This window comes from Bemisia tabaci, chromosome 7 (assembly GCF_918797505.1).
Source record: "Bemisia tabaci chromosome 7, PGI_BMITA_v3".
In the NCBI taxonomy this organism is placed as follows: domain Eukaryota; kingdom Metazoa; phylum Arthropoda; class Insecta; order Hemiptera; family Aleyrodidae; genus Bemisia; species Bemisia tabaci.
Window position 1 is genome coordinate 25,829,191 of NC_092799.1, and position 25,638 is coordinate 25,854,828.

The 25,638-nt window shown below is 40.5% G+C and overlaps 4 protein-coding genes across 5 annotated transcripts in view; 3 read left to right on the forward strand and 1 right to left on the reverse strand.

Annotated features, from left to right (window-relative positions):
* Positions 1–25,638, forward strand: part of by (focal adhesion protein tensin) — a 553,251-nt gene that overhangs the window by 169,753 nt on the left and 357,860 nt on the right. The window lies entirely within an intron of this gene.
* Positions 15,819–17,752, forward strand: LOC140225005 (uncharacterized). The gene is made up of 3 exons (XM_072302334.1): positions 15,819–16,311; positions 16,975–17,217; positions 17,525–17,752. The coding sequence occupies exons 1-3, from the start codon at positions 16,135–16,137 to the stop codon at positions 17,735–17,737; spliced, it is 633 nt and encodes a 210-aa protein (XP_072158435.1). The 5' UTR covers positions 15,819–16,134; the 3' UTR covers positions 17,738–17,752.
* On the forward strand, positions 19,652–21,587 carry LOC140225007 (uncharacterized). The gene is made up of 2 exons (XM_072302336.1): positions 19,652–19,754; positions 20,339–21,587. Exon 2 carries the CDS (start codon positions 20,450–20,452, stop codon positions 21,497–21,499), a length of 1,050 nt encoding a protein of 349 aa, XP_072158437.1. The 5' UTR covers positions 19,652–19,754; positions 20,339–20,449; the 3' UTR covers positions 21,500–21,587.
* Positions 22,283–25,546, reverse strand: LOC140225006 (uncharacterized). The gene is made up of 3 exons (XM_072302335.1): positions 25,302–25,546; positions 24,201–24,397; positions 22,283–23,682 (listed from the first exon to the last, which is right to left on the reverse strand). Exons 1-3 carry the CDS (start codon positions 25,367–25,369, stop codon positions 22,658–22,660), a joined length of 1,290 nt encoding a protein of 429 aa, XP_072158436.1. The 5' UTR covers positions 25,370–25,546; the 3' UTR covers positions 22,283–22,657.

Consider the following 25,638-nt stretch of genomic DNA (forward strand, 5'->3'; position numbering starts at 1 on the left):
CTTCTCCAATAATTGTTCAATTCATGAACAAAGGGTGTCTTCGTGTTCAGTTCACTCAGCAGTTTCCACTCAAACAAGAAATTCACCAAACAAACACCTGCAAATTCTCTATTGTTGCAAATCAAAACTGGTGGATACACAATTTTAGATATCCTGCACCATATCAACTTACACGGAAAAAACAAGACTAGTGTTGAGCACTACTGGCCGTTTAGTGGGGAGTAGTTGAGGGCTGGCGTCTAAGCGCTGTACAGCTCAACATCGGAAGGCAGTACAGGTGGGCACTGAACATGAGTAGTGCTAATCAGATGCCGCGAGACGTAGTTGCGCTTAACAGGTGTAAATTCACCCATTGGAAGTCGGAGTCACCATAGCCTGGTGGTAACGCGCTGGTCTTCCACCGGCGCAATCCGAATTCGATCCCAGGCGGAGGCGTTTCATATTTTACGCTCGCTCCAAAGTCACTTTAGGGCTTGACACTACTTCTTCCTTAGTGACCCAGCCTCGAGCTGTTTAGTGCCCAGCACTCCTCTGACTTGCTGGCTCCATTTGACCTAACCCTCGTTAGTGTCCAGCACTAACATGTAGGTCCCAACCCTAAGCTCGTTTTTTCCGTGTAAGCGATTTGATCGATAAATTGAGGGCAACGTTATTTTTTGCCTAATGATTGATGGATATCGGGATAGTGATTTGCTAGGCGAGTTTTTGCAAATCAGAATGGATTGCTGAACTGCTGAACCCATTGCTCAATTCAACGGTCATCAGCCGTGGACTTAAAAAAGTAACCTCTGCACTCTAAGACTCTCCAATTTAAATGAGTTAATTTCTGAGATAAGATAAATTTATTCAAAATGTATAAAACATAAAAGAAAAAACAACATTATATTGCCCGGAAAATTAGGATACCCCACTATTCTGCCTGATCAGACGTAACATTAATACAAATTATAATAATACAAAAAAAAGTAATAAAATAAAACGGTAACATAAATTAAAAATTTTCGACTTTAAATCGTCCCATTTCGCTCTCCGAGACTCCTGTATTTAAAGAACAAGATTTCTACACTTTCAGCCCAAAACATCGCGCAGCAAGAGCTTCAACAGTCTCAACGGGAAAAGTCAATCATAATTTTAAAAATATCCACGAAACTTTTGAACAAACTTAACATTAAATTCCAACATTTTTTAACGTCCGTTTTTCCTACCATTTGGCAACCGAACTCCCGCCTGCATTCGGACTCCATTAATGACGATGGGGTCATTCGATTGCGGCGAGAAACAATGCAGCGTTCGCGGCTCCATGTTTAAGAGATGAAAAATGATGTTCATTATAGTCATTCGAGAATAAAAAAACACGCGACACAGTCTCAGTGGACAATAAATAATGACGCACTCAAGTTTAATCGCAACATTTACACAAATTTACGTAAATTTTAGGAAAGATTTCCACTCAATTAAAGAACCGTTCCCTTAGACTCAACATACAATGCTGAGGGCAAAAAGTGGTTCACAAAAATGAAAAAAGTGCAAGGTCATTGAGATTCATCCAAATAATTCAATGAAATATTAGAATTAAAAACCAACAGCATAGTAGAACCCAGTAAAAACTGCGAATCACTTAAAGCTGTTTTAGTCGAACAATCACGCGGTCTTAGTCAGCAATAAAAAATGAACATGTCGTAAGGACTTCGAAAGAATATAAACAAGCGGGAAAGTTCGAATACTGTCGTATTAGAAAAGCGCTCAGGTGTTAGTAAATGTATTTAGTGAAGAAAGGACGTATAAACTCCGTCGACTTGGCTGGGAAATGGAAATAAAACATCAGCTGATAGCAAACAAAGGTTACCATGGAAACTGTAAACGCGTATTTTTGTTTCCCGAAAATGAGCTCACCGTTGAGCTCATCAGACGCGTTTTTTTAGGCTTCATTTGAGTTCAACGATCAATTTTGATAAGAATTACTCTACCGCTAAGAAATTTTCTTATAGACAAACGATCGAAACTACCACGCATTACGGTAAAAGCATAAAATATAGTTTTCACAGCTTTATTTATTTTAAAAATGCCCCCCCCCCCCCCAAAAAAAAGCCTACACATCGATGAGCTGGTGCGCCATTTAAACGAATTAGCACTAGTATACTAGTACTCAGAGGCAAACCAAAATCAAAAAGCGCTGCCTATCGGCTGAGCGCTTAAAAGGAGATTACAAATGCGCACCAAAGAGAGAATTGGAACCATAAAGCGGATGGCTGTGGTTTTTTTGACAAGATCTTCATCCACAAAAGTTCTCCTCAGGTTGGTCCAGCGATCGTAGAGCTCTCCTCTAGCTTTGTGGATGGCTGCGGTTTTTTTGACAAGATCTTCATCCACAAAAGTTCTCCTCAGGTTGGTCCAGCGATCGTAGAGCTCTCCTCTAGCTTTGTGGATGGCTGTCGTTTTTTTGACAAGATCTTCATCCACAAAAGTTCTCCTCAGGTTGGTCCAGCGATCGTAGAGCTCTCCTCTAGCTTTGTGGATGGCTGTCGTTTTTTTGACAAGATCTTCATCCACAAAAGTTCTCCTCAGGTTGGTCCAGCGATCGTAGAGCTCTCCTCTAGCTTTGTGGATGGCTGTCGTTTTTTTGACAAGATCTTCATCCACAAAAGTTCTCCTCAGGTTGGTCCAGCGATCGTAGAGCTCTCCTCTAGCTTTGTGGATGGCTGTCGTTTTTTTGACAAGATCTTCATCCACAAAAGTTCTCCTCAGGTTGGTCCAGCGATCGTAGAGCTCTCCTCTAGCTTTGTGGATGGCTGTCGTTTTTTTGACAAGATCTTCATCTACAAAAGTTCTCCTTAGGTTGGTCCAGCGATCGCAGAGCTTTCCTCTAGCTTTGTGCACATGGTTGCTTATATCCCTACATCGAACGACATATTTAGTAGGTAGATCCTATCGCGTATGGAAACAGGACACGAATAGCCTTAGCAAGCTGAGTGAAGCGTGCAGGGAAAATCTTCTCCCATTGATCATCAAACAATTCTTCGTCGATTCAGACTTTAGAAATAGTAAATCGCAACGTATGTATGAGCCGCTTTTACGGCGCGCTATATAGAGCGCTCCGCGACGCCTACCCGCCACAGGAATCTGTCATGGTAGAGCGATCCTCCGGAAGCTGGCATCTCTCCGTTTCTTCACGGATGTCCTCTACCCACCGTTTGGCTGGACGCCCTCTATAAAACAAAAACAACAACAACAACATAATTACACCATTACACATTTTGTAAATAGATCTTACAGCACTAGGGTTTTACATTTTCAATATGTATAACTCGCCATTTTGCAGTATTAAACGCAAATCGTCACCCCCGCGGAAGCTCCAAGTAGTCCGAAATCCCTAATATAAATTAACTGCCAAGATTTCGGTTCAGGGATCTCTCCTCGGCTCTGAGATGTGAGTCTGAGGGAGATAGCGAAGGGAGGCCAGCGCTGCGTACCTGTTGCACTGTGGGTTGCATTTTTACTGGCACAGGACCTCGACTGACTGTCTTCGCAACACGGATGCTCGGGTGCCGTGTAAGTGGTCCCCCCTAACTCCGTGGAGGGGGGGGGGGGGGCTGGTGGTGGGACACGCAGTGAAGCGTGAGCAGGCTGATTAGCAGTCTGCATGGCTTCGGAGGCAGACTCATCGCGTTGGACGATCCCACTCATCCCAGTCAACAAGCGGCTCACAGTGGGTCGAGTCGATTAGAGAGGTCAGACATGAAATTTTTAACTATAACTGCAAATTTTGAAGTTGATTTCGTCGCATTTTAAATTTTAAGGGACGTCTTCGGAAGAAAATAGCCCGAGGAATTTAATGGGCCCACTCTTCGAACCTCAAAATTGTGTATAAACGGAGATATAACCTCTTAAAGTTTCCTAATTTTGTCCGACCTGAGATCGGCGACCTCTCCTATTGACTTGATCCACTGTGTATCGCTTGGTCGGGAAGCTTTTTTTAACTAAAACTGCAAATTTTGAAGTTTATTTCGTCGTATTTTAAATTTTAAGGGATGTCTTCGGAAGAAAATTGCACGAGGAATTTAATGGACCCTTTTTTAGAACCTCAAAATTGTGTATAAACGGAGTTAAAAGCGTTCGAAGTTTCGAGATTTTGTCCGACCTCTCCTTTTGACTCGACCCACTGTGCGGCTGCGGCATCTGAACCAATTAAATATTCATTCATATTGCAGTTCAGGTGGTCTCTCTCGTCGCCCTCCTCGCCCTTACGTTACCACCGGCACTTTCTGTCATCGCCAGGTATACCCACGAAGGAAAGTCTCGTATTAGGAACGGTAGCGTCTCTGTAGATTTCTCTGCACAGCAGGGTGCAGGCACATGCCTTGTTAAAATTTTGGAGTTAAATTCTGCGCCGGAGTCTATATGGACCACATTTTGCAATAAGGAACCACTATCTCTGGCGCTTCCATAAAAGCACCTTTCTGCATGGGGAAAACCAATAGCATTTATGTTGTTTCTAAAATCAGCCAAAAATAGTGGTTCCTTATTGCAAAATGTGGTCCATATAGCGCCCAAGACCCCAATGGATATGAATGCGGAGAGGAATCTGTACGCCCTAAGGTGTGACTTACACTACTACGGAGCGATTCAGGAATAGAATTTCTCTCCAAAATTTTTAACAGTGAGTGTTGGCAATGGATCGGTTTTTTTTATTTATCATTTTTATTTTAATAGTTAAAAGAAGATACACTGGAAAAAACACATTGGATCTAGAGTCCAGACTCTTAAAAACATCGACAAGAAAAAATACTCTCGATTCAATCAGATTTAAGCTTAAATCAAGAACCAAGCCTCTTAAAATGAGCGGATTTCCTTTTGATTTACGCTTAAATCTGATTGAATCAAGAGTATTTTTTCTTGTCGATGTTTTCAGGAGTCTGGACTCTAGATCCAATGTGTTTTTTTCCAGTGTATATACAAGGGCCCCAAAACATATAACGCAATTAATTGCTCAGTATAAAAATATGGGTCTTGATCCCAACTAAGATACACACACAACAACAAAAAATACACCATACAAACAAAATACACTGCACAAGAAAATACACCACACACACCAAAAAAAATTAACAAATTTTGGTCGAGTTCGCCCAATAGTATTGCGTCTACCGTAGGCCTGATAACGTTTCTTTCTTTTTTGAACACGTGTTGGGGAATAGCTTTACTCCAACGTGTTTGGGAGTAAAGCATGTTTTTAATATTGTATATCTATCATCGATCATGAAGACTTGAACTTGCGAACAGAAAAATAGAGCCACCTTTGAGATTTCTTGGTCCTGTACCTGATTCTGGGAGGGTCCAACATAATTTACCACATAGTAAGATTTCCCTGAATAGATAACTATCACTTGCCGGAAGAGACTTTCTGGCCTGCCTAGAAAATTAAAGGCGAAATGGAAATGTGTGTTACAACCTTTGCATAATCCTGCTTGCTCCAAAGCAGTTAGAAAAACGTCACTGACAGCTGGACGGATATTGTGATTCTTGCCCATAGAAGCAAGAGCGCAGGGTTGCATCCGAAAATGATCCGTACAATGTTCTGATTTTCCAATTCAGTCCAAAAAAAAATTTCCCGTTTTTTTCATAATTTTTGAGAGAAACGATCGATCTGGAATAAAATTATAGTAGGTAAGAAATTAAATAAAATTCTTTCATGAGAAACACTGAAACTGACTGGTGATATTTATGTGTGGTCAGTAAACTAATTTTGTCAGTATCTCTTCAATTTTAGTGATTTTTTGAGAAGGCTCCTGAATATTCCGGATTTCCTCCGATCAAGGGCAACCCTGCATCCACCTTAGATTCGAGCGAATGTCCCCTGTTACAACGGCAACACTTTTAAATTTTAAACAGAGAATGCGTTTTACAAGATCGAGCTTATCGAGCTTTTACAAGATCGTAGTTTATTATTTCAGAGAATTTCATACCTTCCCGTCTGCAATAACAATTTGAACGAATGATTTTACATCTTCCCACCTTATGACGCACCGACGAAATCGAGGCAGTGCAGTTGGGACCCGAATCACAGCTGCCGGTTTACCACGAAAAATTTCCATTTCCATATCAAACTATTCAGGAAATCGACGGTTTATCCCGATATCTAGCACCATCGCTCGGTGGGTATACCGTATCGCTTGCCTATTTATTGCGGTTCTCTTCCGGTGCGCGGAAGTCGAACCTCGGATCGCGCATAAAATATGCACACAATCCGAGACCAAGCCCCTCTCACGTCACCCCCAAGCTCCTCTCTCTCCCTCTCTCTTTCTCTCCCCCCCCCCCCTCGATGCTCAGCTCCACCCCCTACCTTAGGCTCATTTGCTACGATTCTCAACTTTACTTTTAAGTCTCGATGGAAGGATCGACTATCGAGCCGTAATTCCATTAGGACTCCGCCCTTCAATTTCTTGCGGACTTGCACTCGCAGGCGGATATCGACGGAACGCCTTTTGTTGCTCGGTCTTCGCACCGTCGCATGAAGACATAAATCTTGATCGGAGATGCTGGAACGCAAATTGAATCCTTTTCACCGCACTCCTCGCGCGAGCCGCGGGTTGGAGTTGGAAGCTCTCCTCGCGGCGAAACGAAGGTGGGTGGAAACGTGGATGCTCATCAGATGTGATTTCCTCGGTAGTGACTGTAAAATGGACGTATTTCTGCCGAAAGGAACTGTGTGCATTATGAAGTGAGCCCCTTTATGCATATATTATCATGGGTTTCAGGGTTCATGCCTTAGTGCACAAAGTTCCGTTTGGTAGAAGTACGTCCAAATGTCTTTCGGGACTAATAACGATCTTGGAGGATCTGAGGTATTCGGACGGTCAAATTCGATTAGGAGCTCCCTGGCAAATGCCAAACGTATTGGGGGATATGGTAATTGTTTCGCATCGTACCATACGTACCGTTAGCGCGATTTGAATCGAACTTACCTTAGGAACTTGACTCTGAAACTTCAGATCGTTCCTGATTTTTGAACAGAAAATTGTTTCATGATAGTTAATTGGAATTCTTGGTCTGAAGGTACATATACCTCAAAATACCTTACAGATTATTTTAAAATTTACATGGGGAAGAATAATAAAAACGTTATGAATTGTGAATAATCAAATTTTAGAAAAAATACTTGTGTTTATCAATTTTGTCTCTCTAAATATTAATAAATTCAGACTACTCTTTTAAATCATGCAAAACTTGATTCACAATAAAAATTTCCGTTTTTACGGTTATTTTATGTCAGTTCGGACCAGTCGCATCGAGTCAATTATTCATAGCACATTTCTAACTTTCTCGGATGAAAATTTCAATAATTTCCTAACGCGTCAGAATATATTAGATGTCGGTTGCTTTTTTCTACTGTGTAGGTCCTCACAATTCATCTGATTGCCTCGAAATTTGACAATTACCATTATCTAGAGACCATAACCTCGTCGGTAGGTAATGAGTCAGCCGCGACGGGCATAGAATTGTTTTTTGATTATTTTTCTGGTACCAAAACGGGAATTTTTGGAAAAGTGCTCGCCCGCCGCTCTCGGTACATCGCACGACGCGATGTCCTCTTGAGCGACGGGCAATGATAAATGGTCGCCGATGTGAAGGTTGGTAATGAAGGCGTTAGCCGCGGTGGCCGATGGTTTGTCGTCGGTCGGTGGCATCGCGGTCGTCGGTCATGGCGTCGGTGTCGGTCGTGCCTCACAGAGCGCGGCGAAGAGGAGTCTGTTTCCGGTCCATCCTCGACGTCCGTCGCTGACCCGAAGCCCGACGCCACAGCGGCACATCCACGCGGACGCATTACCCGTTGTCGCTGTGAATCACCAGATTCAATCCTGATTTTTGCCCCTTTTCCTTCTCTGGCCAGGATGAGAATTTTCCTAAGGGGTCATTCAGGCAATCCTGAAGTAAGAGAAAGAAACCGTCGGAGAAGATCGTCGTATTACAGAGTGATTCAACCAAAATTTAGGGTTACGAGCTCTCTGAAATTCCGAAGAAGTCAGGGAATTTGTGGCGACCAAGAAAAGATAAGGAATTCATACAAAGTCAAGGAATTTAATGCGTTTAGCTTTTGGCAGAAGTGATTGTAATTTAAAGGATAAAATTCAAAGTGGAAGGTTTATTCGAATGTCAGAGAAAAGCGAAAATATGGTCTGGGAACAGTCAGGTAATTTGAAGATGAAGAAATTATGGCAACCCTGAAATTGTTCTTTAAACATTTTTTTTTAACATTGCGTGTTCGATGGCAATATCAAAAAGCACAGTTTATGCCCTTTCTCATGCAGCACCCTCCACTATTAGAATTGGCTCGGAAATTACGCCTTTTTTCGCTGAAACAGCTTTTCAAATGTCAAAAAAAGATTTAATAGCATATACAGCGAAATGTTTAAAGACAAACTTTGCTAGAATAGCGCGGTAGTAAGATGCGAAGTAGATAACCCAGGTTCAACTGAAATCGATGAAATACTCAAATGGCTGCAAGCAACTACTACTGCTCCTGAGCCGCTCAGATTGCCTATCAGCTTATTGAAGGCAAACTGGTGAGAATAAGTGCGGACAATTTTGAGTGGATTCATTAAGTTGGCACTACACAAGAAATGTAAAAGGAATTCTTATTGAATTTAGCGAATTGATCGGAGTTACTTTTCCTGTTTCTTCTCATAAGCTTTTTAAGTAAACCCTAGTCTGCTTAACCCTCTTTTTGAACTGCAAAAATTTCACGTTAAGAAAGCGAATGTGTATACGAACAATCAGTATCGAATTTAGGAATTAGGGTGGTGCGGAGGCCGTATGGGGCATACCTGTCGTGGGGCCGCCCGAAAATCCTTCTCAAAATCACGCTTTGAAGTTTTCAATTTACACTTAGGATTGGCACTGAATCATGTGTAGGGGCTATTCTTAGAACTGACAGTTTTATGATTAAATGAGAGGAAAAGTATTGTTTGTGAGGGCAACTTTTTAACAGCTCCTACATTACCCAATGGAAAAATAAATCATTCTAAAACATTTGTAACGGCAGCAGCCGGAATGTGTTTCTCTGCATTTTTAATCGAAGCAACTAATTCAAGCTTTTTTAGTCTTCAATTCCCCAATTTAATGCTTTTGTTGTTTTTGTTTCAGGTGAGACTGCTAAAAAACGGAAACGTTTTCTTTTTCTCTCCTCCGAGGGGTAAGATATAATACGTATCACATTACTTTAAAACGGAGAGGCCACCCTTTGCCGGTCCGTTTAGTATCGTACTTTTTTTCATTTTGTCATAAAATCACCTCACAAGAAGAAAAAAGTATCTAGTCGCGTGGCACTCTCTAAATCCGACTTCGCGAAGAATATGAAATGATGCGAATATGGGTAAGATTAATTTTATGGCATTGATTTTATTCCTTCAATTAAATCCTGTCCCTACACACAATGTGGGGTCCCGATTACTTGCGATCGACACGGCTTGAAAACTCCTCGAATCCCAGACAATTTTCTCGCGGCACCAATTGAAAAGTAAAAGCGAGACCAACGCACCATTTACATGATATATCTTCGGGGAAGAAATTGACTTTCACCCCTCTTCATCCGGCATTCGCTGTCTTTGATAAATCGTCCCGTTAATAGGCGATACGGATGGAAGGAAGGTCTGGAGCGACAACTCCCCGCCCGACTTTTATTTCCTGTCCTGGCGAGTGTGGAGAGGATATCTACCGTGCTAAGGAAGAACGCCGTATGAACATTCGAGAGTTGCCAAATTTCCTTTGATAAAATGTTTATTTTTGCGGTAGGTTATGAATATTTTTCCTTGAAATTTTCCGGAAGTTCAGGCAAAATTGCGAACAAAATTATCTGAAAAATTGGAAGGAAAATATTCATAAGTTAACCAGGAAATTCGTGTTTTATCAAATGAAATTTGGCAACGCCTAAAGGTTCATACGGCGTTTTTCCTTAGCACGACAGATATAGAGCCACCGTCTTATTTTTTTCCGCTGTGAGAAAAAAAAGCGAGCGTCCTCGCACTTTTTTTCGCCGGTTGTGTGAAGCCGGGCGTGGCGCGATCGTCTAAGGATCCGGCTCGGAGCATCAGTGCATCGCCACCGTTTCCTCTACGTGTGCACACGGCGATACACCCTCCCTTTGACCTACTTTTTCCGAGGGACAAAAAATACGGTGTTGAGGTTTCCTCCCCGGCGCGCGGCCCGACGCGACACCCAAGTGCGAAAGGAACACGACCTGTATACGCAATTCCTGCGAATTCGTTCCCATGAGGAGGGATTTAGAGGTGAAACCTTACGTGAGCCCGGATTAAATGTTTCGAGATGAGGGATTCGTCACCCTCTGCCCTTGAACGGGTCCGGTAAAAATTAGTCGCCTGTTTGTCGTACGCTGTCGTGCTAAGGAAGAACGCCGTATGAACATTCGAGAATTGGCAATTTTCACTTGATAAAATTTGTATTGTTGACGACATTCATGCCTATGTTTCCTTGAAATTTTGAGGTATTTTAGATTAAAATGCGTACAAAATGGTCAGAAAATTTGGAAAATAATATTCAGAATTTTTCCGGTAAAATCGGTCTTTATCGGAGGAAACTTGGCAACGTCTGAAGGCTCTTACGGTGTTTTTCCTTAGCACGTACGGTGGACGAATAATTGAGGGGCTTGGAGGCAAAGTGACTGGATCTGTGAAAAGGGACTTCATCTTCCGGCCGAAAATGTTTCTTAATTTTCCGCAAACACTTGAATTACGTTTTTCATTGGAATTTAAGGACTAATATCCCCTCCAATTTTTGAGAACGAGGGTCAAACTTGTGCCAGTATATTCACATTTTCTTCTTCCATGGATTTGCAAAACAACAACATACAATTTAAAATGTGTCAGGGAATTAATGTCAGGGAATTTCATTTTCTAAATTCTGTGGCAGCCCTGAGTCGGAATTTGAGCGCAATAGCGCTCTTTCGAAAAGGAGAGAAATTGCCGGAAGAGCATGGTTCGATTAATAAAGGGCGTGTTATGGACGACTGCAATGCATCGCTTTGGCCTAAATACTTGCTTTGCGAGGCATAAACCGCAACTCTGTTGTTCTCGGGGGGTTCATGGAACATCGTGCTGCGCCTGGATGTTTAACAACTTAATTAGCCTTCCCACGTCCAGTTTCACCGCCTCTTCATTTTCATCGAACTTGCAATATCCCCGCCATGAGCGAGGCTCACCAGTTTACATTAAACGTTTCATCGCAACTCATTTTCAGTGCATGGTAGTGTCGTTGATTTTTGCATAAATCGATTAAATCGGAAGTGACAATTTTGTCCGAAAAATCGATTATTCGCTTTAAAAACAAGCCCCAAAAAATCGATTATCAAGAAAATCGCCCTGAATAAAAAATCGATTTTTAGGATGAGTATTATGCCGTTCGTTTTTCTTAAATTCTCGCCTCACTGAGCGTTGAGTTTCATTGTCCTTAAATTGGAGCAATTTCGATGGCTTCCTTTAGTTTCGAAGAATAATAGGCTTGTTGCTCTTTTAATTATTATTCAAGAGTAAAATGTTTGTTTGTATAAAATCGAAAAATTTCGATTTGTGAGTAAAATAGCGATTCAGCTGCAAGATCGCGTGCCGAAAATCGATTTTTAATAGATTATTTTGTGCAAAAAATCGATAGCTTCAGAAAATCGAAAAGAAATCAACAACACTAGTACATGGTTTAATCATAAGCACTAGCGAAGTTCGACCGAAATCCAACGCATTTAGCGTGTACTTTGGTATACCGAGCTTATTCGAGCTTAAATCGATAAAATTTTGGTCCATGGCGAGGAGTATCCCTCAATAATGGGGGTTGAAGGACACGGCGCATAAGTGCTGTTTTTGATATCACGAGAAGTACGTATTTGAAGTTCCGAAATTACATGAATCCTTACAGCAAAAAAAGAAGTTCAGACACACTTTTGGATGCAATATAATGCAATTTAGGGGCGAATTTTTCATAGAATATGCATTTGGACTAGTTTTACGTGAGGTCATTAATATATAATTTTTTTAAGAAATCTTCTTTGTGTACATCGGATGACCGGGTACCCGTGTATTGAAATAAATCGATCATGTATCGAAAAAGTGACCCGGCGTCATACAGCAATCTCGGAATTCGGGACCTAGAAAATGCATGAAAGTGGCGCCAGCTCTCTCACTTACATTCCGATTCTATGTACTCTATGTCCAAGCCCCTCGTTTGATCTTGCCACGTGTTAGACCTCCTTAAGATCAAACCTATACAGCACAGCAATAGTTCAAACCTCTTCTTGGAAATTTTATCCTTGGCGGGGCCGTTTCCTTTCGGATGAATTCAGACCACATGATGGCTTCAAAATCAAAATAAAACCAAGAGACAGCATATTTCGTAGCACCTATGAAGTTGACAACGCCGACAGCCCAACCGCGTAACACCGGTCACCCAGTTACAAGCCACACAGAGACAAATCCTCCAAGTTCTCTACTTAGATGATCACAGTCATTATTCAAAGCGAGCAAAACGCTAATTGCACTGATCGAACCAGCTCGATAATTTTTAGTGCTCCACAGGCTCTTTCCGCGCTGTAAGCGGTAGCTGCACGTATAATTTGGTTAGCCTGAGCCTAATCAGCGTCCATTAGACTCATTTTATTGCGTTTTCAGTGAATGTTACGTAACGAGAGCGTCACAATCTGAAGGGAAGAAGGTATTAAAATCGAGAGTGCTCGCGGAAAGTAGTCATGCTGGTCGTCCCAGCGCAGCGGATCGAATATCGAGTATCGAGTAACCTTGATCGATATAAAGCGTTGCTAAGATAGAGATTCATCGATCTGGATCATTCGATACCGAGTCTAAAATCGACCTGCGGAGCGGTAAAGAATTAGTAATAAGGCTGATGTGGTCAGCGCGCCGATTTTATTGTCCATCGTGAAGCTCTAATGGACTTGGGTCTGATGAGGGAACTTCTTTCCGATACTCAAACGGAGACACAATGTTTTTCTCCGAGGATGGTAAAGTAAAACAAAGTGCTCAGGAACAACAGTCCAGGAGCATTATGGTTTTTGATGGTTTGGAGCTGTTGCACAACTCGTAGCTCATCTGACGCAAGGGCGTATCTCTACTTCCAATGGAGATGTTCATGTGTGAGGAATTTGCGATTTGACTGTTGATTCTTATGTATCTTATCCAAAGTTTGCGAGAAACATGATGTGGCCACTGGTTTTCTCTGAAATTAACTCCCAAGTTCAAAAAAAGCTCTCAAGTTGAGGCCAAAATGGAGGGGATACCCTACGCTATTCTGAGAGTCTATTTCTACATAAAAAAAAACTCTCCATGCAAAGATAGGGTGTGCCAACTCCCTGCAGGGCTTTGGGAGGATAGGGACTTTGGCGGCTAGGTGTCACAGAGCTCCAGAGAGCGCTATAAAAGCGGCTTTATATGTATCTAATCCATACAGAGTGCAGTCATTTCAAAATCATGGGTTGAAAAACGCTAACTTTCCGAGTTAGAATATTAGAGCCAAACGCAACAGCCAGCGCGAAACGCGTGCTAGCGCATGCAAGACTGTAGAAATCTACTTCACCCATTGCGCGTACTCTACGATGCGGACGGCGCGCAATGCTTGAAGTATCCTTGGCGTGTGCGCGCAATGTGTGAAGTATCCTCGCACTCTTGTAGGCGCTACTACTCGTTCCGCGCTGTGCACTATTGTATTTGGATGTATTATTTAAATTTACGTAGTCTGCGTCTTTCAACTCATGATTTTGAAATTTTTGTACACTCTACTTGGATTATTGTCATTTAAAATGATGGTGAGAACATTTTTATTTTTTATATCTTTTTAAGATTTTTAAATTTTCGAAAAGTACCGAATTCGGTAACCTCGCGCCACTATTTTCCCCGCTTAAATTTATTCATAAACGGCACCCTCCAGAAAAGATGCAGAAAGTTCCTAGCCTTCCCATGTTTCAAATCGAGACCACCCCCTCCCCTTTTATAACCACTGTTGTTTTCTCAAAAATCTCAAAAACATGAATGATTGCCGTAATTTTGCGAAAACCTAGTGAATTTTACCGCGATTCTAAGAAAAACACATAATTTTCATCGCTATTCTGCATACAAAGCGCGATTCCTACGACGCTGAGTAATTTGAAACCTTTTCTTTCCATTTTCACTGGCGACCAACCTCGAACCGCCCTGTCGCACAGTGGATCGAGTCATCAGTGAAAGAGGGCGGGCATGAAATTTTTGTCTAAAACTGAAAATTTTGACGTTTATTTCGTCAAATTTTAAATTCTAAGGAGTGCTTCAAGAAGAAAATTTTACGAGGAAACCAACGGAACCACCTTTAGATCCTCAAAATTGTGTATAAGCGGAGATATAAGCTCTTAAAGTTTCCTAATTTTGTCCGACCTGAGATCGGTGACCTCTCCTATTGACTCACTGAAAAAAAAAACACACTGGTAAAAAAAAACACATTGGATCTAGAGTCCAGACTCTTGAAAACATTGACAAGAAAAAATACTCTTGATTCAATCGGATTTTTGCTTGAATCAAAACGAAATCCGCTTAAATTAAGAGGCTTGGTTCTTGATTTAAGCTAGATTCTGATTGAATCAAGAGTACCTTTTCTTGTCGATGTTTTCAAGAGCTGGACTTTAGATCCAATGTGGTTTTTTTTTTTTTCCAGTGCTTGATCCACTGTGCGTCGCTTCGTCGGGAAGCTTTCGCACCTCCAGATCGTGCGAACACCCGCCCTGAGTTGGACACTGAGGGCGCAGGGTCGCATCGGCGCCCTCGGCGAGGCGTCGCGGCGCGACGCGTCGGACGTCGGCGTCGGGACGCCCATCCCCCGGCGACCTTGCCCTCGGTGACCGCGGACGCGGGACAGGAAGAGAGGCGGTGCGGTGCGGTGCGTTGGCGGACGGTGGAGTGCGAGGTGTGATGTGCGAAACCCGTTATTTTCAGCGGCAAATTGCTTTCTTTATCAACGGGCTCATTTTTCGCCGTCCTCTCGTTAGCGCGTCGAGTTTCGCGCCCCCGAGCCCCCGGCCCAGCCGGACACGATTACAGGGGAGCTCGTTATTCATGGTCCCTCGGGCCGGATGCTTTCTCAGGGACCATCTCCTTGAACAAAATCCCGCCATTTCGTTGTGTCCTAGCGAGGAGGACATCCTTACTCTGCCGAGCTAAGGAAAAATGTCGTATGAATGGTCGAGTGTTGCCGGTGTATCTCAAGTGCATTTCCCCCTTTAAATTGGTTTTCAGATGTTTTTCTGCAATTTAATGAAAGTCAAAACGAAGATGAAAAATGTAAGATGCGGAAAGGACAATTCAGGGCTGAGCTCTAATACTTTAGCACGGTGTCTACAAGTCCGGAATTTCCGGAAAGTCTGGAAATAGTGAAGGGCGGTCCGGAAGTACTGAAAAAGTACGGGAATTCCGTAAGGGGGTCCAGAATGTATTTCATATTTTTGTCAGTTCTGTCGTAATTTGAGCGAGAAATACAAATTTTTGAAATTTTTCGAATTTCGTAAATTGGAGGTACCTAAAAAGTACTGAATTTCACTGTTGAGGATGTACCGAATTTCTTGGGAATGTATACTGAATAGTACGTTGCATAGTGTAACAAGCCAGTTCAGGTAGGTCGGCAGGGATTTTCGGTTAGAAATGCCCAATAGTTGTTTTAGTAAAACTATAATGGGCCAGTGGCACCCTTTTTTTTTAATTCATTTTCTTAAAGTTTGGAGTGATCTGAGCTTCCATGATTTTTTTTAGATTTTTTAAAGCCCGAAATCACTAAGAAAACCCGTTTGAAACGCTATTTTTTTTTCGCGCCATGGTGATGACGTAGACAGGCGAGGAAACAACAACTTCCCTATCTACCGTGTGTAATGTTACCTACGTGTGTCATAATTTTCTGAACTTAGGTAGTTTTTTTGAAATCATTTGAAAGTATTTTTTGGAATTTCTACGTTCAAAATTCCGCTGTCGAGTCTCGATATGTTTGATACAACTCTTTTCGAGTTTAATCATTAATTGTCGTATACGAATGTAAACCTAACCTTGATCACTTGCAAAACAATAATATTGCTAAATCATACCCAAGAATAGTCACGAAAATCAGAAAATGACCAGTAAAGTGAAGTGTTTTGTGCGTGATTGTGGAAATTCAAGTGATTCCACACCGGGAAAAATATTTTTTACAGTTCCTAAAGGGGAAAGGAGGAGGCTATGGTTGCAGATGGCCCGAAGTCAGTGCACTTCTTTGCAGTCCTCTCTTCGCTGCTGTGAAGATCATTTTGATGTAGGTAGGTACTTTATATTATGCCCCTATTACTATGACTCACTCGAGCAATTGAGTCCAGAGAGGTGCTTTTTGGAAAACACTTATCCGATTGTTGGGTTTTTCAGTTCATTAACCACATTGCAACGCAGTCTCATCAACATCCCTTGAGCGTTAAGCATTTGTCAGACGTGTTGGGCATTAAACTAACAAGTCTGAACTCAGATCACTGAACAGGATATTTTAGATTCAGTTTCTATCATCACAAAGAACTCTGCCTCTAGTAATATCTCTCATTGTGAAATGTGCTCCGACATCATCAAACAGCGCTCCAAAGAATTGCCTCAATCCATTGGATTTACATACAAATAGGGGTCCAAAAACTTTTGGCATACAACAGTGATGATTTCAATTTTCAAAAGTTCTACCCAGGAAATGCTGTAGAAGTGAGAATTACCCATTTGATACTAAGGTCAACGACACTATGAATAAATGTAATAAACCAAGAATATATCAACTATCAAGTGTTACGCAGCTGCACTGCTTATCATCATTGCTGCAGAATTTGTTAAGTAAAATGCAGCAGAACTTAACTCGCAAGAGCCACGCTTTCTTGTAAGTCATGTAGTGAAAGCAATCTGCTATTGTCGTACGGATATTAATTTTTTTTTTCTTCCTTTGCAGGTAGAAAAGGATGTTGAAAATTGGATCCAGAATAAGGTGATGATGGAAAGCGGGTTGAAACCATTTCCTTGGGTCCTCAGGAAAGATGTGACTCCCCATTTGTTTGACTGTCAGAAGGACCGTAAAAGGTCTCACACACTTTCAATAAGGTCTGCCGTAGAGAAGAGGAAGAGAATGGAAGTCCTAAAGGACATATCAAATACAGATGCTGAAAGGTCTGATGTAGGAGCGGCAGCTTTGGAGGTAATGTACCCCTTTCTGAAAGTAAATATTGACTCATTTTATACCTTCTTTTGTTCAATGTTATAATTTTTAAAAAATTTCTCCTCCGGATTCTTGCAAAGTAAAATTCCTAAAGAATATGTGAACAAACTATTAGATTTAATTTTCTAAATGGATCCATCAGCGCAAGATGATATCTGCCTTGAACTATGTAAATCAGTCTGGCGAGTGAAAACATTTTCTTACTTAATTGGTAGGCAACGTATAGTTGTACTGTGACTTATTTTTTTTTAAGTAATTGAATATCCTCCTTGTTATCTTTTCACAGTATCCAGTAACAGAGCCTCTGGAAACAAATGTGGAGCCTGCGGTTCCATTGCAAGTGATTAATGATGTATCAGCCTTTGTTGATGACCTGTCTGTTAATGACATTTCTGTGGAATGTCATGTTGAGATCCATACAAAGAGGGTTATTCATATAGGCGAAAAATGTACCCAGCCCGGAATGTACGAAACTTTGTGGGCTGATAGTACTAGTTGAGAGAGGCTTATACCTAGCTCCGTTTTTGCAGGAACCCCAGGGAAACAGCGTTGCCATTTTTTAAAGTCGTAACCTTCAAACATCCATAACTTTCGCAGAAACGCAGTCACAGAGCTCGTATTTATACCAAAAGATGCAAAAAATTACGTTCTATCGATTAATGCCAAAGAAATTTTAATTTGACTCCATTGTTGCCACGTTTTGGCCATTTTTTTAATTTTTGTAATTGTTTAAAATCACGTTACCGCCTAAAAAAGTGTTTGCGGTTGGTAGAGATTGAATAAAAACCTGTCGGAATTATTGTTCGTTCGATTCCGCATCCATCGATATATTATACTTTTCTGAGAGACTCAGGAAACACGAGTTATAGCGATTTGAAAATTCGGCAACACGCCCGATACCCCGATATTGACGCTCGTTTAGGTACGTTTCGCAACTCCGTGTTAAAGCAAAACGCCTAGACCAAACAAAATTCGAAAAGTCAGTTCATGTTTTGCGCTTTTTTGAAACTTTCACATGATTTTTAGGAATTCAAGTAGCGGCGGTGTTGCCGGTTTTCAATGAAAACCACCGCTGCGATCACAATTTAAAGTAGTACTCATTTAATCTTATCCAGCTACATTTGTTAACATAAACTGACCATTTGCGACATGGTGTTGACAACATTGCCTAATTTCCGTCGGAATTCGCGTAGAGGCGGGGTTGCCAGTTTTCATGGAAACCGCCACCGCAATCACAAAAAAAAAAATGTATTACTTATTTAATCACGTTCAGCCTTACTCTGTAGTTGGAATTGTTTATTTATCGAATCGATGGTTTCTTCTATCTCTCTGCAACGGCAGTGGTGCCTGCCAGTACCGAGATATCGATATTGTATAGAGATCAAGAGCAATGGATCTAGGCCCCTCGCCAAAACTACTCATCGGACCGCTTGAGTGATTCGGTAGCTTTAAATTTCGATATCTCGTTACTGTCGGTCACCACTGCCGTTGCAGAGAGATAGAAGAAACCAAACCATCGATTCGATAAATAAACAATTCCAACTACAGAATAAGGCTGAACGTGATTAAATAAGTAATACATTTTTTTTTTTTTGTGATTGCGGTGGCGGTTTCCATGAAAACTAGCAACCCCGCCTCTACGCGAATTCCGACGGAAATTAGGCAATGTTGTCAACACCATGTCGCAAATGGTCAGTTTATGTTAACAAATGTAGCTGGATAAGATTAAATGAGTACTACTTTAAATTGTGATCGCAGCGGTGGTTTTCATTGAAAACCGGCAACACCGCCGCTACTTGAATTCCTAAAAATCATGTGAAAGTTTCAAAAAAGCGCAAAACATGAACTGACTTTTCGAATTTTGTTTGGTCTAGGCGTTTTGCTTTAACACGGAGTTGCGAAACGTACCTAAACGAGCGTCAATATCGGGGTATCGGGCGTGTTGCCGAATTTTCAAATCGCTATAACTCGTGTTTCCTGAGTCTCTCAGAAAAGTATAATATATCGATGGATGCGGAATCGAACGAACAATAATTCCGACAGGTTTTTATACAATCTCTACCAACCGCAAACACTTTTTTAGGCGGTAACGTGATTTTAAACAATTACAAAAATTAAAAAAATGGCCAAAACGTGGCAACAATGGAGTCAAATTAAAATTTCTTTGGCATTAATCGATAGAACGTAATTTTTTGCATCTTTTGGTATAAATACGAGCTCTGTGACTGCGTTTCTGCGAAAGTTATGGATGTTTGAAGGTTACGACTTTAAAAAATGGCAACGCTGTTTCCCTGGGGTTCCTGCAAAAACGGAGCTAGGTATAAGCCTCTCTCAACTAGTACTATCAGCCCACAAAGTTTCGTACATTCCGGGCTGGGTACATTTTTCGCCTATATGAATAACCCTCTTTAGAACCTGCCCACAATACAGCAGCAGCACTTCCAGAGACTGTCATAAATTCCACTCCTGAATATCGTTGTGAAGCTCGAAAGACAGTACGAGATACCCAGACTCAGGTAACACAATCATTCATTTACATTTGCAATCAATCACTGCTACCCAAAAATCACTGTAAAAATGAAGTTTAGGATAAGTTTTGGGTAAACCTAAAAAACATCATTGGAAACGGTTCCATTGAAATGAGAGTATGAAAAATTTGTACCTACTGTGAGACCAAAATATTTGTTAAAAATACCTCAAGATTCAAGATTTATTTATTTCAAAAATTTAAATTTATAGAAGCACAATAAAACAGCTCCATATGCCAAAAAGAGCTTGTGTGGCATATGTTACTGAACCAAATGAAATAAACAACAAGAAAATAACTAAACAATGGTTGGCATAGCCTGACAAAACAAAAAATAATATTTTTAAGCTCAAATAGAAAGAGAAAAATTTGCGACCAAAAAAAAGTGAAATTGTAGATGCAGAAGAAAGACAAAGTATGAATGAATAATAGAAGAAGTGGTACCTTCATTAATTGTTAAATTAAGAGGAAAATGAACAGAATTTATTGTAGTAGGAAGGGTTCTCTCCAAGACGTTAAAAAAAAAACCATCTTTTCTTCATATTTAACTAAGCTCATCTTTCTTTTTTACAGACTGCTTACCCCAGGTATCGCAGTGAACACACTCAAACGAAGGTTGCGGCTACCAAAGAAAGTTCGTCGCAGACAACGCAAGGCAGGGTTTTCTGGCATGACGTCTACTCAATGGAGGAACTTGAAAAGTCCTTAAACGAAACACATCTCAGCGTCGCTACAGATAATGCTTCAGCATCTGAGTATGTACCATCAGAAGTCACTAATACTTCTGTTGACACTTTACCAGATGAAGTGAAAGATCTTCACCTAGGCGTTACAGTTGCGACCTGTAATATGCAATTGATGGAGAAATTTCCCCGAGTTTTTGTGGGACTAGATAAGGAAACCATGTTCCTGGTTCCATTGTTACAAAAGCACACTGGCTTAGATAAAAGGAACATATTTGTAGCTCTCAGAAAAATACGCTTAAATGAATCCTCTGAAGTATTGGGGCATATTTTTTGGCTTCATCGGAGCTCAGTTTGTAGAATAGTAAATGAGTCAATTCCTAAAATTGCAAGGTTCATGGCAACATGCATCAAGTGGCCAAGCCCACAGATAATTCAATCTAATGTCCCGCTCGCTTTCAGGGCACATTATTCTACAGTACAGTCCATCTTGGACTGCTTTGAGGTTGAGATAGAAAAATTTTCTAATCCATTGTTTCAATCGTTGACTTGGTCGGAGTACAAGAAGCGCAATACAATTAAATTTTTAATTTCTAGCACACCAGATGGTCTTATAAATTTTATTTCTGGTGCATATGGGGGAAGAGCAACCGACTGCAACATTTTACGTGATAGCGGTTATCTTGAAGTTCTGCCTCGCAACACATTAGTCATGGCAGATAGAGGATTCAAAAATGTAGAAAGTCTCATATCAGATAGTGGCTCCCGATTAGTACGCCCTCCTAGTGTTCATACTGAAGAGAAGACCGTAAAGAAGGGAAATTCTGAGAAAGTAATAAAGGAAACGGTGAAAATGACTAAAAGACAGGTTCGAGGAACAAAAGTTATTGCTTCGCTCCGCATTGTGATAGAAAGAGTAATAGGGCGCCTGAGAAACTTTGAAATGGTAGATCATGCTGCAAATTTCCACCATGATTTGCTCAGCTTAGCAAATAATATTGTTGTAATAGTCTGTGGACTTAGTAACCTTCAAGGACCTCTGTTTCTGTAGTTTCTGACTTGATGCTTTATTTTCCTTTTCCGACTTATTTCTATGTTATAGTCAATTTTTACATGAAAATAAAATGAAAATAATAAGATTTAACTTTGTATTCTATTTGAATCACCTTCCCCTTTATATGAATATTTGTTATTAAGTAGGTATGAAAGAAGGAAACCTGGCTATTTGGTTTTCATCATTTAACAAACACTTTCTACTCAGCGAAGGGGAAATGCACCATCATTCATTAGGAAATTTGTTATATTTATACTGTGCCCCCTTCAAAAAAAATTGCTTAGGAAAATTGAGGGGCTTTGAGGACAAGGCCCACATGTGCAGTTTTTGCTTTTTCGAGGAATACGAGTTTGAAGTCTCAAAATCGCATAGATCCTTAAGGCGGAAAGAAAGTTCCGACCGACTTCTTGATTCTTAAAGATTGGAATTTGGGAGCAAATTTTTCACACAGTATTCATAAAGACCATTTTTACTTGAAATCATGAAAATCTCCATTTCTTTAAAAACTGCACTTGTGCGCCTTGTCCTCCAAGCACCTCAAGTTTCAAACTTTAGAACTGCAGGTGCCTTAAAACATCCTTTTAATGAATCAATAAGTCGCCAGGAGCAGACAACTTCGTTGTCCCTCTTCTTCGGTTGTTGACAGAATACATCTAAGTACATAAAGAGACCCTTTTTAGGTAAATATAAAGATATTAATTCAAAATTGTGAGGTAAAATTTGAGAGGAAATCTTCCTTCGGTAACATCTTGCAAGAAAGAAGTGAAAGTAAGGCAGGACTTCCGGAAAATAAAAATTTATTTAATTAACAATTTACAATTTTAACAGGGAATTTCAATGCAAATTATGCTGAGTAGCCATTATATTCTATTGCATAATCTGCCTCTCTTTAACTGGTGTTTATTGAGTTACCAAGTTAATCTGAGATAATCATGAAATGACTTAAAAGAAACATTTTAACTGTAGATTGAATATAAAAATAATTATATTATGTTAAGACATAGTGAAATTTGCGTTAGTCATTTTGAAAAGTGAACAAAGTCGGACACGTTCCTGCATTACCCGAAATAATTTATCCGTATGCATTGCAGTACAAAATTTACAAACAACAAATAAAGTTGGGTTTGAAAATATCTTTTCGGCTCATCTAGTTTATTATGATACACGAACACCTAAGATGCTATCCACAAGCTTTGGGAAAATAAATTTCTTCCAAAAATCCAATGCGTCATTCATTGTATTTTGAATGCGATCACTGTCTAGTGTGACTTCTGCCACTTTAAATAAACCCGTTTCTTTAAAATTTGGGTAGGCAACAACGAAATAACCCTTCCTTTTCCCACACATTTTCATTTGCCAGTCCATTTGCGCGACTCGAATAGGGGCTGGCTCTGGCTCACTGCTATTTACATCCTTAAAATATTTATTAAATGTTTCCATTTTGACAGGACACTTAATTTCAACGATGTGAGTCCTCGTTAGACCATCCGGTGAGGCTCCAAATACAGGGTGCTTACCACTCATTACAAAACCGCTGCATGAGATTGGAGTCTTTATATGATTTTGAAATGCTTTTCGCACTAGGGGCTCTAAGTCTTTTCCTCGTTTCATAGCTTCTGTTTCCCTAAATTTCTGGACTCCCAGCACACTATTGACGGTAACTCCATCATCAGTCTTGCATCGCGATGCTTCGTGAGCTTTAGAGCCTGTGACCCTACCGACACGAAAATCGAACCATAGCGAGTCATCGGCTTGATTCGCAGTTAGTCTCGCCAACTTCTTGCACTCATCTTCCTTCATAATGCTGCTACAAAAAAGTACGAAATCGTCAGCATTTACATTGCAGCCAGACCCTATAAATTTCATTAACAAATGGTGAATTGCGTATGAAAATTTGACACTCAAATGTTGCTTCAGCAAAGATGAGCAAGATTTATTCTTGCATAGCTCCTTGGTAAGCTCTTTATAGAAGGCTTCTTCTTGTGTATTAGCTGCGTCATTGTCAACAACTGCAGCGACCTTTTGCTTAACCATTTTCTCCAACCTCATATCTTCCGGAGTTGAGGTCTTAATGCTTGATAGTTTTGATTTGTGCCAATAGCTTTGGACATCCGTGACCGATTTCTTTTCGGCCTCGCGGTGCAGCCAAGCGACAAATGCCACAGCGTGTTTGCAACAATCTGTGAAACAAAGAAACAAAGGCTAAGTATTGGTACAGAAAGGTTAATTCAGGACAAAGTGGTGGAAATCAGGCCTTTGACCCTGTTTGCTGTGAGGTGTAACATAACAAGGATGTGCATTTTAACAACTGGACATATTATCTACATTTGGTTTGTTGAATATCTTCAAAATTTAAATATTGAAAAATATTTGAAATTTGTCTCTCACCTTTACAATTTGAAAGTTGTTGAATTTTTGAGTTAAGCCAAAACTTACATTCCAACCTTCTTCACAAATTTATAAATTATGCTTCCATGCTTATTCAGACTAGCGAAGCGAACTGGTTTTAATTTTTCTTTCCCATCCATTTCTAAACTATTCCAGGATGGTTTCATCTTCACCGCTAAACATTCATGGCAAATAGTCTTCAGCATTACAAGACAATCTTATTGCAATCGAAAAATTGGAAATTGTAGCAAATAATGAAGAGAACGAAATGTTAAGGACATATGAGTTTGAATGAACTTTTAATATTTACCAGCACTTCCAGCACAATCAGCACAATACGCTTCCTTCACTTTTTCTTCTTTCTCGTCAATAACTACATGAACCTGATATGGTGGGCTGTTGATGCGATGTTCGGGTGTTATTTTTGCCATTACATGGCATGTCCCACCCTCGCGTTTCACTTGCACATAGCCCACAGCGTTATCGCCATAAGAGACACGAGTTGATCTGAAAGCCATAAATTGTATTTTTAAAGGCAGCCATATGAAGAACAAAAATGAAAATTATTACGAAATTAGTAAGTTTATAGGATACTGATTTTTCACCAGCACATTATTACTACATTCCGAGGATCTCATGTATACAACCTCTCTTCATCAGGTTGTCATGCACCACCCCTCATTCAGAATCGTTACATTTTTGGTCAATATTATTTATTTTTTATGTTTTTCAGGAGTAGTTCCTTAATTTAACGTACTTCTGTCAATCGGAACTATTTGCATTATGAGATGAGCCGTGTATTGCATATATTCCTACGGCTCTCAGGGCTCATGAATTTATGCACATAGTTCTGTTTGGCAGAGATACATTGAATTTCGAGCAACATTCTTACTTTCCTTTGAGAGGAATAAAATGAGAGCAAAGATTTTGAAACTGAAGAATCGAGAAACATGATATGAGAGTTTCTCCTTCACATTAGGTAGCAATAGTTGTGGCTCCTTTTATAAACTGTGTCTGACTAATCATCAAAGACTGATTCGGAGATGATCAAAACCCGTCGAAGAACACTGCAATGCTTTCATTGGAAACCATTCTGAATAAAATGACCATGACATTGCCAAGACAATCAAACTTTGATTTTTGATTTGGCTCATTGAAGTGGCCCAGTAGTTAGCTCATCAGACTTGGGTGTCTGTTTCAAAAGTCCGGGTTGTGGCAAAAAATATTCAAGGGACTTATTTGGATCTGACAAAATAGATCCGACCAAGTCATAATGCCTGATAGTTTGAAATCATAGAGTATGGATGTTTTACAATCCCGCTTATGACAATAAAATTCTGAAGAAAGTAGATGATTCCACAAAAGCGTAAGCAGCCAAATAAAATAGGGGAGATAAGATTTACGGACCTACCTCATAGTTTTCACATGCCTGAGCTCAGGCTCTTGGAACATTGGATTCTGAAAAAATTCTATCAGCATGGCAGTGTCCAGCCCGGCAGATTTCCAGGGCAGGCTTGGACGAAGCCTGCTGCTGTTTGAGGCATTGGCATTTTTATAGAAATTTAAAAACTTCACTAAAAATTTCACACAAAACCAAAACCCTCACAGTTCGCGTTCGCACTTCGCATGTCCGGTTTGGAGGTTAGCTTTCGGAATGCGATGTATCAACTCGAGGAAATAGAGATTTTATTCAGTTTTTGAGCCGACGAGGTTTTTTCCAGCGAATTTGTTGATTCAGTTTTCGAATG